The sequence below is a fragment of the Phalacrocorax carbo genome, chromosome 8 (genome assembly GCF_963921805.1).
Source record: "Phalacrocorax carbo chromosome 8, bPhaCar2.1, whole genome shotgun sequence".
NCBI lineage: Eukaryota > Metazoa > Chordata > Aves > Suliformes > Phalacrocoracidae > Phalacrocorax > Phalacrocorax carbo.
This window is the reverse complement of record NC_087520.1, coordinates 1,404,505-1,432,420: the sequence shown is the minus strand read 5'-3', so window position 1 is coordinate 1,432,420 and position 27,916 is coordinate 1,404,505. Positions and strand designations below refer to the sequence as shown.

The 27,916-nt window shown below is 45.7% G+C and overlaps 1 protein-coding gene and 1 long non-coding RNA gene across 7 annotated transcripts in view; one reads left to right on the top strand and one right to left on the bottom strand.

Moving 5' to 3' along the window:
- NR3C1 (nuclear receptor subfamily 3 group C member 1) overlaps nucleotides 1-20,267 on the bottom strand; it is a 71,453-nt gene extending 51,186 nt beyond the window's left edge. For 3 of the 6 annotated variants that reach the window (XR_010374128.1, XM_064458229.1, XM_064458233.1), the window contains exons 1-2: nucleotides 20,020-20,267; nucleotides 16,601-17,789 (exon numbers count right to left, since the gene is read on the bottom strand). Coding sequence is in view for 5 of the 6 variants with exons in the window: in XM_064458229.1 (XP_064314299.1) it covers nucleotides 16,601-17,775 (1,175 nt within the window). In the remaining variant the exon portion in view is untranslated. Of the gene's footprint in view, nucleotides 1-16,600; nucleotides 17,790-19,318; nucleotides 19,544-19,571; nucleotides 19,655-19,819; nucleotides 19,841-20,019 lie in introns of those variants that run through there. The other 3 variants (XM_064458232.1, XM_064458231.1, XM_064458230.1) reach the window with 3 other exon arrangements.
- A 146-nt stretch (nucleotides 20,268-20,413) lies between these two features.
- Nucleotides 20,414-22,040, top strand: LOC135314635 (uncharacterized). The gene is made up of 2 exons (XR_010374129.1): nucleotides 20,414-21,383; nucleotides 21,485-22,040. It is a non-coding gene; the product is annotated as an uncharacterized LOC135314635 (long non-coding RNA).
- The last annotated feature ends 5,876 nt before the right edge of the window (nucleotides 22,041-27,916 follow it).

The following is a 27,916-nucleotide window of genomic DNA, read 5'->3' as shown; positions in this document are numbered from 1 at the left end:
CCCCTCGGGGAAGAAATACACGAAGGATTCCCAACGCCATCCCCTGCTTATGCATGAAGAACAACTTTACTCACAAAAATTACAATTCTGGGAAAACTGTTAGAGATTCAGCATCACGGGAAATGCACAGAGGTACCGCGAGGTACCGCACGAAAGGAGAACCTATGACGAGGGCTCAGCGCCGGGAAAGGACGACTGCCGGGATCCCACGGCAAGAGGCTGCTGCCGGCCCCCCTCAGGGCACCGACTGCGCCTCCAGGCCCGAACCAAGCTGCCTTCCCAGCCCGCACACCTGTGCAACTGCAGCACTGCAGCACGAGCTCCTTCCCAACAGCCCCTTTTCTCACCCTGCAAAAACCCACGCATTTAACGCATCTTCCAAACTAGGGGTTTAGAAGTGCCAGGAAGCATTTGCTAACCAAGGAACAACGAACACAATCACGTTCCCTAGGAAAAGAATGATTCTATATATGAGAGCATTGAGTTCTACCCTTTGCTATTGGAAAATAAATATAAATCAGCTATTGGAATGGCTAAAACATTGTCAATTTCTCATTTTTCTTGAGTGACAAAATATGCTCTCTATTCTTCTAAATATTACATTCAGATTTGAAAAAATCTGTATTAATCCTATTAAATTTATATTTATTCTATCACTATAAATGCATTGAGTTAGGCTGGAGAGAAAGCAGTGAATTAAGTAAAAAGAATCCCGATTTTTGCAAAAATGGGGGCCCGACCGCTTTTGATGGTGTGCCCGTGGCAGCAGCACAGGAGTCGCCGTTCCTCAGTGCCCGTACTGCAGTCTGAAGTGTGGGTGTATGGGGGACAGCGGGGACAGCTGGGGAAATCAGTGAAGATAATAGAGTAACCTATCTTTATAATAGAAGATTTTAATTTCTTAGATGTCATTGGAACCATGACTACCGTATGAAAAAAGTGAAGGATAGCTTTAAAGTATGTAGGAATTTCCCTAGGCAGCAGTTTGAATAGCCTGCCTCCTATAATTACCTTGATTTATTTGCAATTTTAAAGACAAAATGAAGTATGGAATTTAACACACGGGGTGGGGGGAATACATGAATATACCAATATTAACGAGGAGAAAAAAACACAGGCAGGAACACGCTGCTACAACCACCATAGATTTCACTAATGGTTAACACTATCACACGTTGCATTCTCTTTGCTGAGACTTTTCCCCTGCAGTCTGTTTAGCTTGTTGACATTTGGGGACGATTTCTTAAGCGCTGGAGGCAAACACATCTGACAAAAGTGTTCTGGTAGTAAATTAAAAACTTATCCAGCGCCCCTCAAGAAAGGCAGCATGGAGCGGAGGAGTACAGCCCTGGGGACACGAGCGCACCCAGGCTCACGAAGCACAAGCCAGCGGCCATTCGCTTTATCCTTCTTGGTAACACAAACCCCGGTTTACCTTTTGGGCTGCTGTTGCTCGCTGAGCTAGGGATTTCACAAAGCCACCAGTGACAGCCCCAAACCCCTTCCCGAGTCCCTGCTGCCGGCTCCGAGCTCCGTATTGTACCAGCAACATACAGAGGATTTTCCCTAGACGCACGACCTTACATTTTTTTAGCTGGAGGCTCCCCCCCATCAGCTTCTCCTTGTACTCCCTACACTTCCAGAGAGCTTTCTAGCCTGGCACTCAACTCCCCAAAATAGCTTCGTATCAGCTAACCCAGAAACCTCCCCGCGCGCTCCCTTTTCAGGCCCCGTCTCAGCACTGACCCGCAGGGAACCAGGCAGTCGACGTCTCGTCCTGAAATGCAACCACTAAATCCTACCCTTCGCTTCCTATTCTCTAAGCGGCTCTCAAGCCCACAAAAGAACCACTCTTCTAGTTCCATGACAACTTGGGGTTTTTTGTTGGTTTATTTCTTTTTAAATGGCCTCTGGCAATGAAGCATGTCAAAGCCTTAAAAGAAAGAAAAAAAATTCAAATATATTCAGGTCAATTGGATTTCCCCTGTCCACAGGCTCACCAACAACCTCACGGAAACCCAGGACATCAGATGAGGGGCTGTTTTCCTTCCAGGAGCAAGGACAGCTCTTTCCCAAGAGACTCACGTGCTCAGTGACCTTACAGCTTTACAATCTGCCACCTTGCCAAGGGCAGGAGTCAGAGTCACTAACCCATGGTGCTCCAGGTCCTGGGGATACTGCAAATACTACAGTATTTTTAGTCGACCTCTGAGCTGTTTAGACATGTCCTGGTGCTGGTACTGGTTCTTTAGGTTTTGGCTTTTGGGGGTGGGTGTGTTTTTTAAGCCAATTGCCCCGTTTACACATAGTTCCCTCTTTTGCATTTGTCTGCACACCAGCCTTGGCTTGCTCTCTCCATCAACAGCACCTAACTCAGCAGTCTTGTGACAGCTATGGCAAAGCAGCTCTCCCACCAGGACCCTCTTTAGCCAGCCAGAAGCCGAATCTGGAAGCTCACCTCTTCCCTGTTGCGCTACATACGGACCTTCGGTACCTCTCGAATGAGCTGCACCAAACGAGGCCATGCCAGCTCCAGCAAGGAGAGTTTGATGCAGCTGGTGACAGAGTATCGGGGTAAGATAGATGTAGTTCCACAAACAGGAACTTCCCAGGAATGCAAAGCCTGTCTGTGGACCCTTCCATACTCCGTGGAAGGCTGCTAAATTCCTAACCCCATAAATATCCTGATGCAGTTTAGTATTTCGTTATGGAATTTCTTACCATATGATGGAAAATCACCACTGCTAAACCACCACGATTTTAATTGTGAGATTTTAAAAACAATCTGTAAAAATCTACCTTACAATTAACACCCAATGGTCAGGTGCTGTTCAGTAAGTTACCTGTGTTTAGAGGGATGCTCCGAAGTCACAAGTAGCCTCACATGGCACCCAACCACCTATGGCATCTTTGAGGGTTTTTAAAGCTCTATAGATCTTTTGACCACACAACCAAACCAAATCCAAAAATCTGATCCCATCTCACAGAAGAACGTCGTCCCATGACAGTGGCTTCTATCAGTGGGGACGTGCTCCATAACACTCAGACTGTGTTTTCAAGGGCATCATTTCAACTTCCAGTGCACGGACAAGGAATTGTGCCATTTTCACAAAAGCAGAACCATTGCAAATAGCTTCGAGTAGGAAACACACAAGTGAAGAAGAAAAACTTGTTGAACTTATTTCCCTTTCCTAATACAGAACCTAGAAAGAGTCTCCCTGATCCAAAAAAGAAACTGTAAGTTTGTTCTTAAACAAAGAAGGAGCCAAAAGAATACACATCTCGCTCAAGACACCAGCAGTAACTGTTTGGGAAATAAACATTCTATTTCAACAGTAACAGAGATGTTTCAGATATTTTTGATAAAATTTGGAATTGCGGTTTTGCCACCTATTTCCATGAAGTTTTAGGGCTTCCCTTGTTAGGTGTGTGCTCTCTTTCATTTTCAAATTAGGACGGTGATTTTAAGATGTCCACGTTTCGAAGCACTGCATACAGGAAGGCAGAGTTGGTAGCACTTACGAATGCTTGGAAAGATTTAAAGAGCTAAATGTTGCATTTCCTTTAAAGCTCTTCCTCGGTTTATAGGCTGGGGTCAGCCAGGAATAGAAACCGAAGTCACTTCCTCCCTCCCCAGTGGTATGCTGTGCAACTATACAGTTCTGATCTGCAAGTTGGAACAAACTAAGTCACAAAAAGAAGTGGACTGTTAGCAATATTCCAGCCCCCAACTGTTATTTAATACAATATCAGATGTTCCAACGTTTAACATGTTAAAAAGTGTTTAGAGAAGAATCTTTAAAGTGATAAAATAGTTCCAAGCTCATTTGTCAAACCAGTTGCTCTGGGTGGAAAGTAGCTGTCAAATATCTAGCGTGACTAAGAATGTAATCTTGCAGGCATCCTAATATTAACTGCTCACTTAAAAAAAAAAATATGCTCTGCTACTCAAAATAAAGGCCTCTGAGCATTCAGATTTCTACAACATTTACCTTTTATCCGAGGAGTTTTAGCACTACGTTTCATTTTTACTAAATCGTGCACATAACTTGCAAATAACCCGGCACTTCATTTGAACAGACTTGTCTTCTCTAACTATGGAAAGCTAATTCATTACAAAACTTGTTAGATTGGTTTTGTTAAAAATGAAGGTGTCAGAATAGCTTCCTCGTCAGTTTAGAAAATGGCAGATGTGTGAGGCTTTGCAGAAATGCGTGTTCAGGAAGGGCAGAATTCATAAAACTGCATGAAAATGAAACCAAGGGACTTTACAACAGAGCAGGGCTCAGATTTTTAAAAAGATTACTTCCCACTGAAATCAGTGTGGCCAAATGACCTTTAAGAAGCCTGGTCTGGGCTGTCACAAAGTAGGACAGGTTAGAGAAAATGCTTTTTCTGAAATATGTATTAAAGTAGCAGCTCTTTTGTCTATAGACACCACCAAGGACACTATGTTTGTGGTACAGGATCTCTTCCATACTTTGTGCTACTTCAAACAATAGAGAGAGAACATACATTTTAATGTTCGTTTTTCTTTTAAACCTTATGCTTATCAGTATCATTTGGTCAAAGCAAGTAACAGAAAAAGCATTACAAGTCTCCCCTTTCCTCCAAAAAGGGATTACATAATTTATAAAATTAATGGCCAAAGAAGACATACTATCATTCTTTACAAATTTTATTTTAATCTATGTTTGTTTGGAAATCCGAGTGAGGTAGTGAAAAAAAACTTGCTTAATATATTGTCAGGTGACCTTTCACTCTTTCCTTTATATTTTATTCCATTTTAAACCACTCGTCACTGCAAGAATCTCTTCAATTCAGTAATTTAGCATATCCATAAGACCTAGCCCTACTGAGCTAAATGAAGACACAGTAATTTATTTTTACTGAAATTAAAAAATTAAGAAAAAGTGGTGCAACCCTTCAGCCTCATCATGGTGGTTTTCCTCTGGAATCTACCAGAGATCATCACTGAAATAAATGAGAGCAGCATACTAAAAATAATCCACTAGTATCTCTTTCAAGGTCCCTTATCAAGATCTTAAAACATTTTAGAAGTTAAAATTTGATAACAGAGCAGTTTCTTGCATTCATGAGAAAAAAAACCATTTCACAGAGATGGATCTGTTTCTAACGGCACTTATGGTAAAAAAAGCTAATTTCTTTAGGTATCTCAGACGACCCCCCAGCTTTCAGAGATGACTTGGGACAGTCTAACTCAACCTCTTACCACTGAAAGCTTCTCCACCCTCTGGGCACACCCGCTTACCCTCAGCCCCCCACTCCACAAACACCCCCCTTCCCTGACCCCGTGCCCTCGAGGCAGGGCGCGCATCACCTACCGCACAGGGCTGCGGCTGTCGGCCTTCCCACGCCACTGAGAGGCCATATAAGCACATAAGGCCCTAAACCTTTAAAAGGCAAGTCCTAATAGCGTACATCTGTTTTCCCACTTTTAGTTTCTCTTTAAATGCCTGAGTTACAGCCCCACAGATTACATAACTCAGCTACCCTCCATATTTGATTTTCACTTGTGTTACAGGGCAGCGTATCTACCCCAGAAACGTCTGTGTTTACAAGCCTTTCAGACTTGCATTTTGATTTGAGCTGCATTTAAATGCAAGCACCTCGCTGCCTGTAACACCTATTTTCCCGAGCCTCACGAGCAACGCGGCATCAAGTGTCAACCTCTACAGGGCTCCTCCGTAAGACCACAATACTAAAGCCTGCAGTAGCTCTAAGAGCCTACAGAGAAGCACGGCACCTACGCTGGACGCAAGGCGCCTGGTTGGGGCGAGCTCTGTGTCACGCTTGTCAGCACGAATGACGTCGGTAGGTTTGTAAGCTGGATTCGTTATAAAGGTGCAAGGACAGAGGAGTTTGGGGTTTGAGGCTCCCCAAAGGTCTCCTCAATCCCACCGCTTGCGCTACTGCAACCACTTACAAACAGGCAAATATTTCTCCTCTCCTCCCCGGTAGTTGCTAGCTTACGTACTCAGTGTTCGCACTACCCCGTTTCCACAAGCCGCCGATCCTTGGCCGAGACACCAGCGCCTGGCCCAAAGGAGAGCTCCTTCGCCCGCCCCCAGCCCCCTCCTCTTAGCGACCCGCGCTAACCGATTTCATCCAACTCGCTTCTTGACTTAATCTCTCTTTTAAGTAAAGTTTTTCCCACTGATTAGAGACCTATTTAAAAAGAATTCTAGCATTCAGAAAGAATCTGAATTGGTCATTGCATATGCAGTCTGCTGTTATTTCAATAAACATTTATTATCTTACTAAAATTAAACTGTGAAGTGAAATTCCACACTCCTTCACTCATCCCCAGCATCCAAAAGCTTTTCTGGAGAGCAAGTTCAGGATCTCTAATTTTTAAAGCTTGTTTAAATGGCTGTTCTCAGATAAGATATTTCTTAAATATTTTATATTGGCTTATACTCTAATCTACTCCATGTTTTAAGTGAACCAAAACGCCGAGTTCTTTAAAAAAAAAACAAGTCTAATTATATCTACAAGTACATCACCCTCATACCGGGACGATGCAATTAATTTGGGAGCAATTGATACATAACACAAGCTTAACAGAAATTCAACAGGCAAAACAAACAGTCAAAGGACCTGGCAGAAAAGTAAGCCATGAAAAGAACACGAGAGAGAAACGAGCAGCTAGGTAACACGCGGACTGTAATCAGGACATGAAACTATAAAGTCTGCAAGTAAGGTGTTTTTTAAGTTCACATGCGCGAACTGCGTTCTTGCATAACAAATCCACGTGTGTGCATGCAGCGCACACATGTTCTCAGCACTGATTTATCAAACGTTTTCAGCTGATGGCTTTAAGTTATTGCTTCAGAAAGGTAACAGAAAACTCCTAGAAAGAAACAAATATAAGAAAGAGGAAAAAAATACATGGGTACACAGCGATACATAACGTGCCAATGGAGAGGAGGTGTCAATTTAAAAATATAGTTACCAATTTACTATTCATTTACTGATTCATTTGATCAGCTGATCAAATGAAAAGCTGAAGAAAAACTATACATTTCATTTACGATAGCACATTACAGCTGTATTCATACACACCTCATCTCTCAGTGATACTGCAGGTCACACGACCCTCTCCTGCGACGCACCGATTTGACAGTCAACCTCCTTCAAAGCCATACCACGCGTCCTCATCTCTTAGAAGTGTCAGGGAATTAATTCGAAGGAGTTAAAAGCTGCTTAGGAGAGCAGTAGAGAAACGAGCTCCAACACAGACCATCGAAGTCCAGCGGCATCCAGCTTACCGCGACAGACACCCCAAGCGTGACTCCTCTTTCCAAGGAGACGTGCTACCACGAAGCCACCGTCACTCGCCGGCGGCACCGTGCTGGCAGAGCTCCCCATCCACGCAAAGTTGTGCCAAAGCCGCACCAGACCCTAGTACTACGTTATTACATCCCATCGCACACACACACACCAGGTGAGCGGGTTCTCCAAGCGATGACAACAAAAATAAAACTGCATCATCTGCTCTTTTCTGTCACCGATGCCAGACTCGGCTCAGGAGAGACTGACAGGCAGCAGAGGAGCCCTTCTGAAGCTTGGCAACAAAAATCACGAAAAACCCCAGAACTTCACGTTTGTGCTCTCAAAAGCAGCTACTGACGGCACGGGAAGGCATGGTTCAGAGCCACACCAGGCAGGGCTTAGAGAACGCACAGATGTGCTGAAGCCAGAAGCGAGGCCAGATGCTCACGTACCCCAAGCAGCAGCGTCCGTCTTAAACGTCCAGCTGGGGAGGAAGAGAGCGAACGGACCCCTCTCCCGTCACACACAACTCACACAGTTGGAAAGGAGCCATGTAACGGCTGGAGGGTTCTCATCCAAGACCAAAACCTAATTTTCGAGAAACTTCTTCAGATTTCCAAGCACAGAGCTCCCGTTTTGCCACCCTGCGCACCCCACCACAGAGATGCAGCCAAGCTACCGCTCACTTGCGGACGAAGAGGTTACCCACCCGCAAACCCCTCTTCTCAGCGAGTGCTTCCAGGAGAAGCAGGCATTCAAATATTCAGAGGCAGGAACACACGCACAAGAACCCCAACACGCCACAGCCCAGGTTTCTAACACAAGGCAAGGCCAAAGCCCATGACGCAGCCAGGTGCCCACCAGGACGGATCTTTTAGATACGGACAATTACAGAACTCGTCCCAGTTTTCCCGAGAGGCTGATAACCAAAGCGTCAGGTCTCAGATCCTCCAAAACAAAACCAAAGCAAACACAATTAAGAAAACCAAGCCACAAAGCTATAAAATCAATTCCATTCTTTGCTTATTTGAATAAACTACGCACTTCATCGATAATCATTCGCTCTCACCCAGCAGTATAGCAGGCGTCCCCAGTTTCCCAGGTAGTATTTTGAGGCAAAGTACTCATTTGTGACCCAATTTATTTCTAAAAGACAACTAGAATCCAGAGCAGTCTGTACTTACTTAAAACTTACTGTTATGCAAATGAAAGCAACTAGAAATATGAAGTGTGTGAATAAAGCAATAGACGAGTAAATTGTGCCCTGCTGCTCACAAGTTTCGTATTAAATGTTGTGTGACCGTGATGCATAAATATGATCATGATCTCCAGCTGTTTTCTGACACTCAGCAACTGTACAAACCTTTTACAAACAGTATGAAGAATGTATTACTGTGAAATCTAGCGCGGAACTCAGTTTCTTAACTAAATTACAGTAGCAGTGAACTGAATTCAAGACAGACATTATTATTTTGGAAACCGTTCCCCAAGAGCAGTTTTGCCTTTGTGATCTCAGGACGGTTGAGATCTTCGCTCAAAAAGTGGAAGTTGCGTATAATATTGCATTTCCACAAACAAAATACTAGCAGCTTGTTGGATACTAATTTTCAAATTGCATCAGGAGTATAATTTTCTAGGAAGACTTAACGCGGACCGAGGGCTCCAAAGGTGCAGGTGGAATATGGAGCTTTAATTATAACCAATTGATACAGACTCTATTAAGAACGCAGTTGGCTGGCACAGTAATACACCCTACAGAAGATGTCAAGATGACTTCTGAAGAGCATCACTTCCTCCAGAAATCCACACAATTGTAGTGATTATTGATCTAAGGAACCATTATTATAAAACTCTACATGATATCCTGGATAAGTAACACTGTGTCCTGGAATCTAAACCTCGGTCCCACATAAGAGCAAAGAAAAACTGACGTCACCTACATTACAACATTGAACTCCACGTGCTAGCCAGCATTACCGCTCCTGAGCAAGAGCTTGTGAAGCTGCAGTTACACCTCGCTGCTGCTGCCAAACGCACCTCTGGGACACGTGAAGCGGCCATGTGATAAACGCAGCGGTGGAGGCCACAAAAGTAGAAGGGATGTGCTTTTGTCACAACACATACGGCCATATTTCAAGCACCAGAGCGCATGGCTCACCCACAGAAGACATTCTTTCAGCCAGGACAAGGACTCCGGCAGAAAACTTCACAGCGGAGGTTAGCCTAAGCCGAGTCAGGTGAGGACGTAGGAGGCATGTGCACGACATTATACCTTTGTAGTGAAGATGAGGTAAGAAGAAAAGCCTCCAGGAGAGACAGAGTAATTGCACTAAATTGTTTTCCCAACCCAACACGCTACTTCTGGAAGCGCAATTACTCACCCCTCCAGTAACTACCGTCATTCAAGAGGCTGGACTTGTTACGCATGGGGGACAACCTGCACCTTCTTGTACGCCAGCGGAAAGGCAGCAGGATTTGCACGTCCACAGTCTTGCAGTTTGCTTTTAATTGCGCCTGCAACACTTAAGTGCTCCAGCACACGGCCGGGGCACGCTCTGTGCGGCTCACCCTCTGCTTCGGTTCCCTTACAGGTGACCAGCAATCCCACAGACACCCTCGCACAGGGGCAAAGTCACTATTTTTTGCATTTAATTTTTTTTCCTACAGATACTTGAAACTAGCTGATGTGAAGTCAGTGCCAAGACAATGAGCTGAAATTATTTCTTTTTTTTTTTTTTTTCCCTGTGTGTCATCTATTCCATTCTCTCCCATGGGGATGAGGCTATCCACTGACAGTATCTGCCTAGTATTTCCAAAAACCAGCACTGAGAACAGGATTAACTCCTGGTCTACGAGTGTCTTTGTTATTTAAGCAAAGGCTGTATTATAAATGGATATCACACTACGGTGAGTCAGTCAGAAAACTGCTATCCTCTGAGAATATGAATAATCTGTACATGCAACAATGCAATACACTAATACTTCAGTAAATAAGATTCAACTTTGTGCATACTGCCAGACTCTGGGAGAGAAAGACTATAAAACCAAGGGGAGCTTAACACAACAAGCTCCCTGGGTCTGTTGCACACTGTACTGTACAGTTAAAATATTCTTCCAGAAACTATCTTGTTGCACACACACTTCTTTCTGTCTTTCTAAGAACAGTTAGAAGTTGATCATTTTATGAATTGTTTTAAAGTTCATTTCTGTATGCCAGAGGTGACACGCTTTCAGCTGTTTCAATAACACAAAATCAAGGTAATTGTAACTACAGCTCTACAAAGCTTTTCCCATTGCTTATAACTTGGACTGAAAAGAGGATTTTGTTGGTATATTTATCTCAAAAATGATGACCTCGGAACTGTTTGCAGAATGCATACGTTATGCTATACCAGCACAGCAGCGGTAGGACATCGGCTTCAGCTGTCTTCGCCTACCCCAGAAAATGAACGTAGATACAATCATGTTGTGCAATATTCCACAGGCAAGGGTTTTGTGAGGAGAAAAGTTACTACCAAGAAACATGTTCATTTTCTCCCAGCCAAACTGCTGAGTGCTTGCTCTCCTCTTGCAGAGCTTGTGGAGGAGACACTGATCATAACATCCAGTGGTGCGGGAACAGATGTTTGCCAGGCCAGTGGTAAAGACATTTAACAAAATGTCCTAAGGAAAAGGCTGCACACCACATTTTGCACTAAGGACCAACACCACATCCCTTACTTGCTCTGAGAAGAAGCGCTCTGAAGACACCCAGAAGCCACAGGCTACTAATAAAAAGAAACATTAAAAAAAAAACCCCAAAACCTACTACCTTCTTTTGATCACCAGCTTACAATAGGTAAGAAGATAATGAGTTACAAGTTTTCTTTCTTGATTGAACATTGCACATCAATTAAAAAAAAAATATAAAGCAACACAGCTGAAATTTTTGCAACCCACACATCTGAGGAGCCAGCAGAGTCAGTGCAGCATCCGTTCCACTGACACCTTACAAATGGGACGCTGAGGAGCTGCGAAGCTTTCCTTACGCGAGCCCAACACACGCCAGTAAGAGCACCACCTTTCCCATCCCACTTCTGATTCACGGCAGAATTTTTGGTCTCTAGAACCACAGTATCTAGCCTGGAAACTCAGCTATGTTAACCGTATCCACTGGTGAACAGTGCTCACGGACAGAGACACCGCATCTGGTATGGAAATAAGAGAAAACATCTCATTTTGGAAAGTGTAACAAACATGAACAGTCAAACTTTAGTATAAGCATCACATCCGAGACAGCAGTGCCAGGTTCTCCCTCCATGATTTTCACTACTTGAAGTTAGGCAACATTTTAAAAAAATAATAATAATTAAGAAACTGAGGAGGCCCATCTGCCAGGTGGTGGCTATCAAAGGGGACCTAGGAAGAGAGAGGAACTTGGTAACCTTTTAAAACATAGAAATAAACTCCAGTTTGCAGTTACATACATGCAGAGAACAGGTAGCACTTGTTTGCTTCCAGAATGAGCAGTAACAGTCACAGTAAGAAGTCTCCAAGACAGTTTGCTCTCACTGTGTAACAGTCATCTTTTATGCAGTAAACATATGATGTAGGACTTGTATAATACATGTATTTCACACTTTTGAGAAGATTCCTGAGCAGAGCCGGTTCAACTGTAGTTTTGCTGTCACTGCCAGCAGAAGAGTTAAACCATTACTTAAGATGTATTAAAAAAAAAAATGCAATGGGCAACAAAAATCAACTTGTGTTTTATAAGCTAGAACTAGGTTTAAAGTCAAGATCATTGTAGGGGCAAATAAATTAACAGAAATTAACAATTTGGGTTGGACTTATAAAAACCTACTCAGCTATTAGCTAGCTAAATGAATCAGCCAAGACTGGAAAAAGTGGATTACATCTTACGTGACCTATCGTTTACCTAGCTACCTTTTCATAGCGCCTTACAGCACATTCTGCAGAACATTCCTCATTCATCCCTTTCTGCCAAAACAATTAGATTTTTTTTCTCATGTATTTCCAAGACTCAAAACCCAAGTACAGTGTTACATTAAGCTGACAAATCACAACATAGACAATTGAAACCCTGAGCACTTCCTCCAAATAACAAGTCTGGTTTTGATATCAAAATAGAATTATTAAAAAAAGACATATTTCTGTATGTACCATACATTATATACTGCTGAGTCAGACAACATTTAAAGTACTACATCCAGCCATGCCAAGCCACCAGCTCTGGCCAGAAGCCAAACTGAAACAATGCGGTAAGACAAACGGACAACTGACCTTTACCATTTCTAGCAAACAATCACTTTTTCCCCGCTTCCTTCCAGTAAAACGTCCGAGTCCAAGCAGAACCCCAGTTAAGGAGTGATGGCAGAAAGGTAACTTCTCCTGGAAGCAAGGCTTTGGACTGCGACCGGGCAGCAAATCTTCTTCCCCCTTCCAGATTCTCCTCCTCTTTCATGGCTTCTCTCAGCTCTTGCCCTTTCTTAAACTTCCTTAATGATCCTTATCCCCCACAAGCTTAAGTACTAGGAATGATCTCAAATGTAATAAGAGAAGCCGTAACGCTGCCAATGGGGCCCAGTTTTTGTAAGTTCTGGCTGTAGGCTAAGGGAAAAAGCACACAGAAACCCCCGCGCCGCTGTGTTGTTTCTCATCGTCCTTCACTCCCCCCACAATAAGCCACATCTCCAGGAAGTCAGAGGAATAAAAAAGTTGAGCGATGGATTTAATGTATATACCACGCAAGAGTCCTACGAGCGTGTGTTGCTAAAATCATTTCCTTGAAATTTAACAGTTTTCACTGGCATCTGTGTATTAAATCACCAGTAATATCCCATCAGAGACAGATACCATTAAACCCTCTAATTCTTCAGTGAAGCATTTACCAAATGCTTTCGCCCTGTTTTACTCCTCTTCCAGATGCTGTCTCACTTCTGTTAAAGAAAACCCGAGGCAAATTGTCTCAGCCTGCTTTTTTTCCTCCCTCTTATTCTAACCACCTTCTGTTTAGTTTTCTCCACCGCGATCCATCGGCAGCTTGTCGCTCAGGTGGGAGACCAAAGCTTCTCCTGCCATCCAGAGTTTTGCTGCTGCTCGAGGAGATTTTGAGTATTAGCTGCTGAAACGCTGAGCTGCAGCTCCAGGTTCTGCACATCAGCACAAGCACCGGCAGGCTCTTCTACAACCCTGAGATACAGATGGCCATTTATTGACTCCTGCCGATTCATTCACATCAAACAAATTTCTGAAGTTCGTATTCTGCTTGTTAACTTCAGAATACCTGCTACCCTTCATAGGAAAATTGATTAGTTTGCTCAGTCCTGATTATCACTCGTCTCATTAAAGACAGCACGCTGTGCTATCCTTAGAAGCAGAATCACTCAAAAATTGCATGACATCAATTTAAGACCGGGTGTCTATAAAGAGACATTACACGCTTTCCATTGAAACAGTTGGATTAAATACTGCCTGAACACCAGGACAGGACCGCAGCTTTTCTCTCCTTAGTTTAGTATAATATTAATATGTTATGAATAGTCAAATAATTCTACCAACATCAAGAAATATTCCCTATTAGAAACTGAAGTTTAGCAATTCTGAGTTGCCAAAATCCCAGCCTTCCCCTCACAAAATCAGTACCTAAAAGAAAAAAAAAAAAAAAAACCAAGACCACAGGGGCCTGGCAAAATAGTCCGTCCCTTGTTTCTGGAACAAATGCCAATTTTGTTAAGTCTTCTGTAAGATAAACAAACAAATCCACAATACATCGCCTTAAACTAACCCAGTTTAGACCAAATATGTCTGACAAGGTTCCGGAAGAAAGATAATTCTTGCTGCAAACCCAGGGTCCATTAGTATCTCAAACATTTTACAAGGAAGATGGAGTTGCCTCTATTTTATGGGGGGCGGTGGGGAAGCAAACAACAGTGTTGGTTTTAGAATCAGAGTTGGTAGTTTTGGTGTGTAAAAATCCTTGGGAAGTAAAAACAGCTTCCATAAAGGCTAGAAATAATGGGTTTTTATGCAGAACTCAATTAGGAGCCACCCCAAAATTCTTTACACATTCCTTAAATTAAGAAAAAAACCCAACCAAGCAAAAAAAAAACCAACCCAAACAAAACCATCATCTTAGGGCAAAAGCAAGCAATGCAATGTAAGACAACCTTGTAGGAAGCAAGTAAACACTTGCAGCACAACGCTGCTACCACTGTCCCGTGGCAGAGGCAGACTGTTGCCTACGACGCCGAGGATGCTCCCTCGCCTACAAGAGGAGCTGCGCCGAGGGCTCCTGCCAGCTCCCCGCAGCACGCCTGCCTGCCTCTCGCTGCCTGCTCAGCTCCAACACAAACACACCGAGCACACTCCTCAAAATTGCTTCATAAAGGCAACGATAACATCTAGCACTGCTGTCCTTTTTACTCTCGGATCAGATGTATTCTGTACACATTAGTAGCTTGAGTGGGTTTTTCATCACAACATTATCAGAAACACGGCATGTAAAATCAGTGTTCATGAAATTCTCCAAAAGCCGGACAAACATCTACATGTAAACTACGCATCCACGAATGCGCGTGGTGCCATCTAAATACTTCTGTAAAATAAAAACAACGCATGAACTTTACAGACATAGTCTCAACAGCAATGTTTCCATTATCTATGAGGAATCTGCTTACTTAAACAGTCACTGAAATTCACCTCCCAAACCCAGAAATAGCTCTTCTCGCTTTGATACAGATTTTTATAATGATTGCCATTAACGATATAGCGAGAGCAAAGTCAAAAAAACCCACCAAAAACCCCCCATGAAACAAGCTGAAAACAACATGGAAGTTGGGCTGATTATGCGAAAGGTTAGCACAAAGGATTTCTGCTCTGTCAAAATAAATGATAAGGCATGTTCAATATTCATATTTACAAAGTGGAATTTGTACACAAATTCTGATTTTCCTTTCTGGATTCATTACATTGCAAATTGCTTTAAACAGTTCAAAGAAAAAAAAAAAACAAACAAAAGAAAACACATCTTTACTACAAAAATCAAAACCTACGAAAGAAATCTAGAATGAAAGCAAGTTAAAAGTTGCCTTCCTGAAACAAAGGAGGAATCCTCACACACCTCATTCCAGCCGTGGGAAAATGGAACAAATAATGCGTCGCGAGAGCCGCGGGACTGCCGGCTAACGCTCTGGGGATCAATTGTCAGCGGGGCAATAAAAAAAGAAAGTTAAAACAGATCCTCCATTAAAAGCCTACAATTACTGGTTTTACATATATGGACTTGAAGAGCCATTTTCTAACTGAGACTCCACAGAAACACAGCAAAGCCCTCTTCCTCCACTGAGGCCGAACACTGCGCTTGTGCAAGCGCGGGGTAAACGAAGAAGGAACACGTACAACTAGGTGTTCATCCTGAAATCAGAGCCCGCGCCCGGCTGCGAGGGGAGACGTACGCAGCTGCCCATTGAGAAAGCTGCCGCCATCGCGCTCACTCCTGAAGGGCAGCGGGAAAGCATTTTACTTGGGTATCTGCACTACTGAATTACTTGTGGAAAACACTACTACAAAGTCACTTGAAATACGTACTAACCACTCTTCTAAAACACCCTGCTCTCAAAAAACACCTATAAGCAAGCCCTCCTCCAGCTCTATTGCAGAGTTCGATTCCAGGTACGTTTAAATCTTATTGCAGATATTTTTATCTCTTTAAATGCCACTATTAAACGAACCACTGAGTATTTCCTACTCAGAATCCCCTTGTCCATGTAAGGTAAATGCGATACCACGCAAAGCTAAAACTCTAGTTCAGCTTAAATGTAATTCTAGAAATTTACCCAGCAACCAAGTTATTTTTGTGCATAACATTTAAGTAACACTGGGAAGAAAAAAAAACCACACAGTGATTGATTCTCTAACCCTTGAGAATGAAGCAGCTTTTGTATACACTTAAATACTTCCTTCTATACTGCCCTGTGCATGGATCATTCTACCACGCACTCAATTTTCCCTCTAGGTTGTATCTTAGAAATTTTTTATTATTCTTTATCTATGTTTTAAAGCATACCAGCTCCCCTCCTCTTTTCCTCTCTTTAGCACCAGTAGTCGAGAGCTTGGTTAAAGCTACCACCGTGCTATGGAACAAACGCAGGCCAGCGGCGTCTGATCAGCCAGCCGTACATAACAAATGAAAAAGGGATGACTGACTTTGAAAGGAAAAAAAACAAAACCACAAACCAGCACGCACGCAGTTGTGCTAAACATACTTGTAGCATTTTAATAAAGAGCAACAAAAACCAATTACCTTGAATAGCCATTAGAGAAAGCAGGTCTGCCAGAAAGGCTGAGCGCTCCCAAAGGAGCTAACGTCTCATCCCCTGATCCCTGGCACCTATTCCAATTTTCTGAACCGGCAGGAAGAGATGGAATGATATTAAAAATTGGTTTCTGATCCTGCTGCTGAGAGAGCGATGCAGTATTTAAATCATAGTGATACATTTGTCCCCCAGAGGTACTGACACCGTGGATAGATATGGCAGAGGCTTTAGTACTCAGCAGATTAGACCCGGCGAAGTTTGCCTGACAATAAATTGGGCCCATGTTTTCTTGCTTTATGCCAGGAGTACAGAGTTCAATGAAGTCTTCTTTTTCTGTTTTCACTTGAGGCATTGGCATTTTGGAACTGGGTAAAAGGTCACCACGGTCATTAATTTTAGGTTTAGTGTCAGATAAAATAGGAGGCTTGCAGTCTTCGCCGAGATTTCCTTCCAGGAGAAACGCATCATCTGCGGATATAGGGGAGAGCAAGCCACCGTCATCTAGCAACGGGTCAAGCCTCCACGGGCTCCCACTGGGCTCTTTGCCAGGCGATACCGGCGGCAGTTCTAAATCCTGGAGAATATCCAGGGTGCTTTGGTCTTCAGAGAATAATTTCAAGTTGCCACCGTTTGAGCCAACCTGGCTTTGGACTGCAGCTCCCGACTCTAAAGGGACGTTGCGGCCAGCCATGCCTGGGAAATCCGGCTCAAGCGGCACCTCAGAAGGTATTGCTCCCTTTGCGTCCTCAGCCAGGCTCGAGGACTTGCTCAAGCTCGCAATACTTTCTTCCAGGAGCCTGAAGTCTGTTTCTCCAGAAGAGGTGCCGATTTGGCCCTGCTGCGAAAATCCAAGGTCATTTCCCATCACTTTTGCATCTGTTTCACCCATGTACAGTCCCATCGAGAGCGACACTGCCTTGGAAAGGTCTGGCTGAGGCACATTGTTTACTAATCCTTTTGAAAAGTCAGCCAAAGCAGGTTGCTGATTGGAATCTGACTGAGAAGACGCGGGGAGAGGAGATGTAGACACAGGGGCTTGCAGAGTAGCTCCACCCCTGAAGGGTGGATGAAAGTCCATCACAATCCCTCCTTTGGTACTGATGAGCACATTTTTCCTTGTTTTGTCTTGATCTGACGAGTTCGGCAATTCTTTGGAATCCATTACTTAAACATTAGCTATAAAAAGATCAGAAGCATTCAAAGTTAGCACAGCAAGGATATTTTAATAGCAGCTTTAAAAAAAAAAAAAGGCTAAATCATTAGCCTGGCAAACCTGGTTTAGCTACTCGGAAAGCACAGCAAATCAAGCTACGAACTGACATGTGTCAGTTCTTTCTCAAATGCACTGGTTTTGGTTTTCGGTTTTTTGTTTAGGGTTCCCCCCCCCCCCCCCCCCGCCCCAACCGATAACACGGAAGAATATTTTTTTAAAGCTTTGCTAAACCTGGATGAGGTGGTAAGTCTGCCTGCATGCAACTCAGAACCAGGCTACAGCATAAAACATCTTTCTGAACGCACCACTCTCTAGCCCTGTCACTCACCCTGGCAAGCAAGGAAGCATAAGGATTGTTGAAGTGCCCTATTTACAAATTTGGGAAGGTAACCTTCCCTGGTATTTAATCACACTGTGAGCAGGGCAGGGGAGAAGGACATTCACCACCTTTCCTGAGCCAGTTCCCCCTCTCCCTGCAGGTTCAGATGCACAACAGGTACCAAAATCTCCCAGCCAGCTCTCAAACACGGTACCGACCAGCCAGAAAAAAATCCAAGTGGATTTTTATTGTCTGGGAGCTGCACAACCTCTCCGCCACAAGACACAGTTTGCTATCTTTCAATAGGTTCAGCTTAAAACAGAACTCGTGAGCCTTGAAATAAACTCAATTCTTCAAATAAATCTCAAATTTATAAATAAAAGCTAACTAAAAATAAAGTAGAATTTTTATTAGCTTCCTACACTTCAACAGCTCACGGCGACTCTCCAAGCACATCTAACACTGAAAACAAATCTCCTAAGTTTGGTCTGTTTGTATTTACTACATTTATTTTCAGTAGAGAGCATAAATATTTGGAGAATAACTGTAAATTCTTTGGCAAACTTTCCATACTGTTTGTCTACGGCCTAACACTAACAGCAAACTGCCAAGAGCGATCGGCTCGCACTCCCCCCCGGGTCTGTAAGAGAAGGCAATGCCCGAGTTAAAGCCCAGCCACGGAATTCTCCATTAAGCAGAGCGACCCGAGAGCGCTCCGAAGTTTACGGGCGTCTTAATTATAAGCCCGCCAGCTCTGCCGCCCATTTTCTCCAGACCGCCGACGAACGCTGCTGCTCTCCGCGTGCCAAAGTTAAGGCTGAGATCAACAAAAAGTCCCCACGCGTACAAATTTTAAGCTTCGGCCTGGGTGAAAGCATCCCGAGCGGGAGAAGCCCAACGCGAAAACCCTTCTTGGTCCTTCGACACCACTTTGCAGAGCCCTCCCATGCGCCCGAGCCGGGGGTCCCTTACCCGTGCTGGCCAAGGCACCGGGTCTCCGGGGGGGTGCCCGGGGAACCGCGCTCCTGCCAGCCGGGACCACGGCATGCGGCGCAGAACGGGAACGGGGCAGCCCCCCGGAATCTCACGGATCGCCACCGGCACAGAAATATCGCTGGGCCGCTTAAGGTGGATGCCGTAGCAGCGACTGGAAAAAAAATTATATCTCTCTACCTCCAGTTTTGCCTTCTTTTTTTTTTTTTTTTAACACGAAGGGGAGGAAAAATGTAGTTATTCCATATGACAATTTCCCCAACGTCAAAAAAAGCAGCGAACCATCCAGCGTAGGAAACGTGTCAAAATTCAGACGCGAGAGTCTGCCCAAAGGAGCAAAAAAAAAAAAAGCCAAACTGCAAATACTTAAAACTGCCGGATTACAATAAATTCTCCTTTGCAAAGTATAGTTTTCAGAGAAATGTGTCGAGACCTGTTGAGCTGTCTCCCTGGCACACCCACTTCTGCAAAATAAGACCAGCCCATGGCTGCAAGGCTGCACCCCGGGCTCGGCTCCCCCTCCTCGCCCCCCCCCCCCGGAGGAGGGGAGCCCTCGCCGCTTTCCCCCGACAACAACACCCCCCCCGCCCCGGACAGCCGAAGGGCGACCGGGCTGGGGGGGGGGGGGAGTGGGGTGGCGGGTGTCCCCCCGCTCCGCAGTCCGCCGCCCCGGGCACCCACCTCGGGGGGAGGCTCCGCCGCGCCCCCCGCCCCGTCCCACCCCGGGATCCTTCCGGGGGCGGCCCGGCTCCCCCCGCGCTCGGGGCATTCCTGCGGGGGCGCCGCCGCCCGCCCCGGCCGCCTCCCGGCAACTTCCCGCGGCGAAGCGGCGGCTCGGCCGCTGCCCCCCGCCCGCCCCGCGGGACCCCCGCCTCCCTTACCTCGTCCAGGGGAGGGCGCTGGGGTTCCTTCAGCCGCCGACTGCCATCGCGCCCCGCGGCGGGGGCGGCAGCCGGCTGCAAGGGGCGAGTAGGAAGTCAACAGCCGCCCCTCCGGGGGCCGCTGCGGCGGCCAGCACCGCTCCCCCCGCTCCTGCTGCTCCTGCTCCTCCTCCTCCTCCCGACCCTGACCTAGTGCCCGGCGCCACCACCGCGGCGCCCCCTCCGTTAATTAGCGCTAATTGCCTCCGCGGACTTCGCGCTCCCCCCCTCCGCCTCTCCTGCCTTCTCTTCACGCCCTCCGTGCCGCCCCGTCCCGTCCCTCCGCCGGGCAGCGCCGCGCTCGGCGCTGCTCTGCCCCCGCCACAAAATGGAGGACGGCGGCAGCGGCGGCGGCCTCCTCCCCCTCCTTCCCCCCGCCTCCCCGACGTGGAGAGGGAGTGGAGACAGCGGGCGCTGCCGCCGCTGCTGCTGCCGCCCCTCTCCGCGCCGGTCCCGCCGCTCCGCGCCCTGCCACACGCCTCGCCTCGGCGCGGCCGGGCTCGCCTCAGCGCGGCTCGGCTCGGCTCGGCGCGGCACAGCGCAGCCCGCCGGCGCTCGCCGCCCCTCGCTCGGCACGGCGGGGCAGAGCTCGCCGGCCCCAAGCGAGGGGGAACGGTGCAACCTGTTGGCTGAGGCGGGCAACTGCAGCCGGCGCTGGGGCGCGGAGGGGCCGCCCGCCGCCTCGCCCGTCAGGGCGGCCCTCGCCCGCTCCCCGAGGGCCCCGGGCCGGTGCCGCCGGGGGCAGCGCGGCGCTGGGCGGGGGGGGCCCACGGGGGGCCCACCCGCGGGGTGCGGCGGGCCGGCGGGCGCCAGCCCGGGGTGACTGCGCTGAGGAAGCCGCCGAGGCCGCCCCGTTTCTTTCCTCTTTCACTTCCTCAACTTCCTACCGAGGGGGGCAGCGCCCCGGGCGGCAGCTCTGAGGCGGCCGGACCCCCCACCCCTCCCCACCGGCCGCTTCCACGGCGCCTCAGCGGCCGCCCCGCGGGGCCCGGCCCGGCCGTTCCCCCTCTCCCACCCGTGCCGTGACGGCTGGGCAGCCTCTGCCCGGGCTGCCCCCGCCACGGGGGAAGGGACGAGGGCCCCGCGGGGCAGCCGCCCCTCCGCCGAGCCAAGTTTGGGGCGGGGCCGCTGGAAAGTGGCAAAAAAAGCCCTGGGAAAGGCACCCTGGAGCTCGTTGGACAGCTCTAGAGGAGGGTGTGAGGTGGGATGGGCGGCGTGGGGGCAAACCCCTGTAAAGAGACCCCAAAACCCCGTCAAAATAGCTGAGGGAACAAGAAACGGAGGAGGCAGGGGGAGAGGCGCAGGTTTGTCCCCTGGCAGGCACTGTAAGTGTAGATGTTTTCATTGGGAAATATGAGTAAACTTCACAAATTACGGTAACATTTCACTCAGAAGTTAAGAGATTTGGGCATTTTTTTTCAAATAGAAAAAGGAACCGGGTAGCGCGCCGAAGTTGGATGTAGACCACAGAGGCATCAGAGACCGAGGTGCTGATGGTGGGACATCCCCAGCAGCTGGGTCTGCCTGCTCCTGGGACAGCCCTGCTTCACCCCAGCGCCGTTGGAACATGTTTCTGGGCAAGAAAAGACCAGAAATTGTCAGTACAGAAGCAGACCTGGAGTTAAAAATATCAATGAAGTAAAACATCAAAGTAGAAAATGCTGCTGCCTTGGAGAAGCGGAGAAAGAGCCAAGGGGGAAGAGGTTGCCCTTCCATAGCAGAGCAAGAGATCCTCTTGGTTTGGGCTTTCCTGGAACTGACAGAAGTTCAGGCAAACGGGGGGAAGAGAAACGGCGATTGTTTTGTTTATGAAGATAACCATCGTTCTGATTTGGAACGATTAAATGAACTTGGAGATAACGACCAGATAATGCTCGCACTGGGACTCTGTTGACAAGCAGTTAGTATCTAGAAATGGTTATTATGGCACCCAATAAATTACATAATACTGGTTACATCAATAAAACGTGGTTTTGTCTTTCCAGCTGTTTAAGTGCAGATTTGGGGATTCTTCTACAAGGAAGGGAAAGAAAAGGCCAAGTAAAAGCACAGATTTTAAAGTACAATTAATCTGCCCCCTGTTTTTTTTTTTTAAAGTAGTCAGTCTTTCACATGCCACGTTAACTTTTGGAAGATATCGATTTACGTTTAGAAATGCAAAATAAATGCATTCAATGTTAGCTTAACATTCGTTTCTGTTTCACAAACTATGAAAAATTGTTCTAAAAATTCTAGCTATTCCCCTGCACCCTCCCTTAATCTAACACGTTTTTAAAATACGTATTTAAAACCGCACTCAAAACTGTCATCTTCTGGTGCTTTTTGAATGATGCAATGAATCTACAGCGAACAGGAAACACTTCTTCCCATACAAGGGAAACAGAATAGCAGAAGTCAGACTGTTCAAGAGTACTATGAAATCTTTGTTACCAGGTACAGGAATGTTGCAGGGGTCCTCGGTGTTAAATAAAGGCAAGAATGTCTCTCGAAGCATGAAATCCTAATGGGCTTCTGGGACTACGGCTTTATTGCTCTGTGATTATTCTACCACAGAAACTGTCTGGCATTTGGGGACCTCTCCGAGCACTGAAATTCGATAAACTCAAGTAGAGGGTACGTACGGGAGGACATCAGCCTGTGGAGGAGAGCTGTAACGCCGCTGCATGGTAGCTTCACTTTGCCTCTGTAGTTGGAGAGAACTTGTACAACAAAGCTGTTTATTTCCAAGACATTTAGATGAGAACATCTGTTTATAAACACACGCTTAGATGCTTAATTTCAGCTGGTTTTGCACAGTAGTGGGTAGGACGTTCCTTCGCTAATGAATAATTCCATATCTCAATATCCTCTTTTATCCCGAGGGACCTGAGTTTAGATTGCTGTACAGCATTTGTTCACCAGCACCAGCCAGGGACACCGTACAAGAGTGCAGAGCAGCAAGCAGAGGGCATCTTACAGGCTTTTCATGCTGGGAATACTGAGGCGGACGGGAGTGCAATATGTGCAGAAGTGGGATCTGGCCAGGGCAGAACGATTCACGTTCTTACTTTCCTGAAGGATGTTTTTCACTTGTTGCTAAGCACAGCAGCTTTCGTTGCAAGGTCATCATTGGTAAAACTCAGGATTTGTCGGTAAACTGTATGGCACGGGTCGTGGTCAAGTACAAAGTCAGATTTGTTCATTGTCGTCAACGTCTACAATGCACGTGAATCCTGTCTCTTAGGTTTACTCCCTTTTAAATGTTTTGTATTGAATTGAGCAGACGAGAAACCTCAGATTTCCGCTTCTGGTACATAAAGCTGGGAAAAGAATAGTACTGATTCTCACCTCTTTTAGCTGCAAGTGCTACCAAAACAGGAGGAGCGCAAAGCCCGCAGCGCCGTGCGCGGCAGTGGCAGAGGAGCAGCTCTGCTGCGTGCTGCTCGCCTGGCTTTGGACAGATCTTTCTGGCCTCACGCGAGTTACCCTGTGTGAGTGAACAACCCGAATACGCCCTCTCCCGCCGTTCTCCTTCAAGCAGAGGTGTGCCCTGGGGCACTCCTACATTGCAAAAGGAAACGTAATGTAAAACCGTGGTAAGCTTGCATGTTTTAGCTAACGTTTTGCAGTAGTAGCCTGCTACTGTGTACATAACAACTTAAAATGCATTATATGGTGGAGGATCATATAAATAAATATGATTTTTAATAAATAAAAATATACTTATTTATTTAAAAATTATATTAAACCCATCTTTGCTAGTTTATAAGATTGTGTGAAATAAGTTAGGCTTTAAAAGACTTGTGATTTTTATTCCCGTCCAAATGTTTAGAAGGTGATGGAGTTGTCTGGCTGAAAGTCTGTGGCTTGCGTTATGCTGCTGATTACTTTGTTCCCTAAAAATCTGTGAATTTCTTAAACAAGTGGCATTGACAACTCTTCTTGGAACATAATCAGCCTTCAAAATATTTTAATTACTGAGTATGAGTTTTCTATTTCTTGAGTTCAACCTGTTTTAGTTTATATTCACATTTAAAATACATATATGCTTATGGTCGGATGAAAACGAAGGCGTTGCGGGGTTTTAGAAGTGAGTGCGCAGCTGTGACAGGCAGTGTCATCAAAATCCTCTGTTATCAATTTTCCCAGCCCTGAATTCGAGGTATCTTGACCCCGACCAGAGAGCACCGCCGTCCCTCCCCGGCGTACCGCGGCAGTAGCACAGCTGCGCTGCCGCTCACCACAGGAACCTCACTAGTCCCCGGAAGAATCACATCAAGAAAATTCTGACTGCAGCCTCACAGTATGTGGCTCATCTTATCCTCTCTCCGTCCTGCTCAAAGTGGCAACATAGGTAATAAGTTTTGTTTGGGGTAACGGTTTTTATGCCTTTCGCTCCTGTTTGAAACAAATCTTAAGAAGACCATATCTCCCACGAAACCTCAGCGTCGTTCGATTACTTTCTACTAACCTGAGCGGACTGGTAATTTGGTAACATTTGTAGGTTCTTTCTTAAAATTTAGAGGTGAAGGGTTGGGTTTGGGTTTTGGGGTTTGTTTTTTGTTTGTTTGTTTGTTTGTTTTTTTAAAAATCCCACTAGTTTTCTTCTAAACACACAAGTTACGTGCTATAAACACTGTGGCTGTTTTACAGATGAATAGTTAATTAACTAAAGACTTCAAATGCAGGAGGTTTTTGTGCATCTCAAAATGTCTACAGATGGCATATGTATTAATATTCTGTGTAAAAAATAAAAGGTTTGGACAGTAGAGGGAAGAATTATTTCCACAAGCTAAGAAATTCGAATTTGAGAAAGAACTAAGAAATATCCTGAAAAAACAGGATGAAGAGAAGGACTGAAATCCAGTTCCAGCTACCGCACTGGATTGACAATGAAAATTTGGGCTGCAGAGCAGTGCCTAGTTTTGCCAGAGAATTTCAGCAAGCAGGACCGCAGGTCTGGTGAGCATCCAGCTTAGCAGTAGTTCTGTGGAGCCGCCGGAAGCGAGGAGTGGTATGGATTGTCATACAACAGATTTAAAAAAATATGTAAATGGATGCACATTCCTATGCCACAATGTAATAATATTGCAAAGGTAATGAGCTTCAACCTTAACAAACACTAAATAAAGGCATTAATGTATATATCTAAGTGGAGGACATTATTAAATTGTTAAAATATAATTATGACTCTCACAGAGATCAGGCAATTCACGGAAACCGAGAACCGACTTCAGATTCACGTACAACATTCCAAACCAAATGTCAGAAAGAAACATCTGAGGCACCGAAGGGAACTCTCGTGGCCGCCAGATGCAGGCATAAATCTGTCTGTCTGGGGGTTAGCATGGGCAATACAGAGAACCCGAAGATAAGCAGATCACGCCACGTATGACTTTGAAGTGAGCACGCATAACGTAACCCGCAGGAAGCATCTAGGTATAAAAATGGTCTGGAGTCACACTGGGTAAAAAATTAACCCCCCTCTAGACTCAAGGAAACAAATAACTGTGAAATGATCGTACACAAAGTTTACAATATGGGGAAATTTCTTTGGTTACGAACTGCTGACAGGCCCAGTAAGAATAGAACTGACGCATGGGTCCCTGTTGGCAAGCATTTATAGGCCACTGTGGATCTGTACTAAATCATTTTCAGCGCTAGAAGCAGGCTGGAAGAAAAAATGATTGAAGTTCTTCCAGATGAAGTGATGTGCTCATGAAACAGACCAGCAACAACTTTCTCTGTCACCTTCAAGAAATTAGCGTATGAAATGGTGCTAGCAATTAACGGAGATCAGGTTCGGCTGGTTGGATCTACTTCACCTTGGTGGGACAGAGACGTTTGCGAGCTGAGAGACTGATTTACCAGTATGTCACTCAAAGTACTGGAATGGACACAAATGATGTCTTTGATCTCTGAAGCAATTAATAAAGATAAGCCATAGGAAAAAACAGATGCCGAGGAACAAGAGCTACATGTCAAAGACAATGGGGAACAGAGAGAATTGAGTCAAACCAAGGATGTGGTAGCACCCGTGACCAAAAGTCACATCAGTGAAATAAAATACTACTAAATAAATATTTGCAGAGATATCAGGAATTGGAAGTTGATTGCTCAGAATGATACAGAGCAAAAAATTTGCACTTCTGGGATAAATACCATATGAAGTCCACAAATAACAAATCATAAAGTCCTTAAGCCTACTTGGATGTACTTCCAAAAATAAGGGCTGCCTTGCCTTTTGCTATGAAATGCTAATTCTGGAGCTGTTGCATCAAAGACAGCTCATGTAAAGCTACGGTTTTATGGGAAGAACTCTTCCTCCCTTTGCAATCCGCTGCTCTCTGCAAAAGGGCAGCAACATGCCCAGTGCCCGCGCTCTTCGCAAACACAAATCTGTTAAGATCTTGGTTCTCTGGTAACGAGGTCGGGTTTGTTTCCTATCAGCTTGTAAGTAATCTTGTTTAATTCTTGAATATACATCAAAGTCATTCAGCCAGTGACTGCAGCCTGTCAATAGTTTTCCAGCTAAGTCAGAATGGAAAAACAGTGTTCCCCAGCTGCTGTTTCCACAGGCACAGGAGCACGCGTCCTTAGGAGTGTGCGAGGAGCAGCATCCTCATGCTTGCAAATTTATCTGTGCGAGGGGACTCCTGGGTCCAAGCTCAATCGAAGTAGGCTTTTGCAGTTACCTTTGGTAGGTCATAGACAGAGGCACAGAGGGTCTGTGCCACGCCTGCCTTCATCCTCTTCAGGTTAATAACTCTTCCTATTTTCTCTACTTTCTTCATGTTTTTTCCTGCCTGTGTTTCCTGCACTAGTCCTTCTTTTCTTCTGCTCTACTGATACATTTTACACTCGATATCCCATCTGGTCCTTCACTTCTACTTGAACTGCTGTTTTAGTTCTTCCACCATGCCATTCTCCTTCCGGATCCTTCCCTTTTATGTGTATTGATCTGCTTCATCTTGAATCCCTTTATTTCTTCCCCTTCTCTCCTTTGCATTCTCCACGAGGCACTTGGAGAACAGGATACATCCACTCTGGAGCCCTTCTTCTTCCCTCTCCCAGAGGGAGACATCCTTCGCCAGACGCAGCCATCTTCCACCTTCACTGCCTTTGGCGGAGATGTCTTGGGGCACTGAGCTCTGCCAGCTTCTCGAGGCATGCATTCGCTTCCCTGAGCTGCGATTAAGTTGAGGCTAGCAAACGCGTTAACCTGCTAATTAGGGAGAGCGGAGGGTAAAAGGCTGTGTGCGCATTGCCAGTTGCAACATGGGGGTATTAAGCGTTCGGTTCGGAGAGGTACAGAACTGTAGCCAGGGCAAGTGAAGGCTGTTGGCCCTTCTCAGGCTCTTGCCTGAATACAGCAAAATCTTAGAAGAGAAAAGAGTACAGAGGAAAACTGCGCGTAGCAACGCGCTGAAATAGAACTCATGGCAAAACCCTGAATAAAACACACCTCCGAGCTTCATCATAAACTGGAAAAAAACCTGAAGCCTGTATCCAATCGATAAAGCCCCACATGGGGTTAAAACTCTTTCTGGCATAATGTGATATCAGCTCCTTCTAGTTCCAGCAGCAGATTTTGGCCCTCGGTGTTTATTGAAGCCATAAGAACAATGTGAGCGCTGAATACACCCATCTCTGGGTCTATATTGACAAAACATTGAGGGCTGCTTTCTTCTGCAGCTGTTTTGTGTAAAAAAGAAATCACAACTGCAACTGGAAATTAATCTGACGGGGTTACAGTCCTATTGAGCCTTTCTGAATGCTGGGACATAGATCTGTAACAAATGGCTGAAATTCTAAAATGCTGTGACAAACAATGGAAATGCGCTGTTCAGAAAGGTGGGGAGAATTAATTGGGTTAATT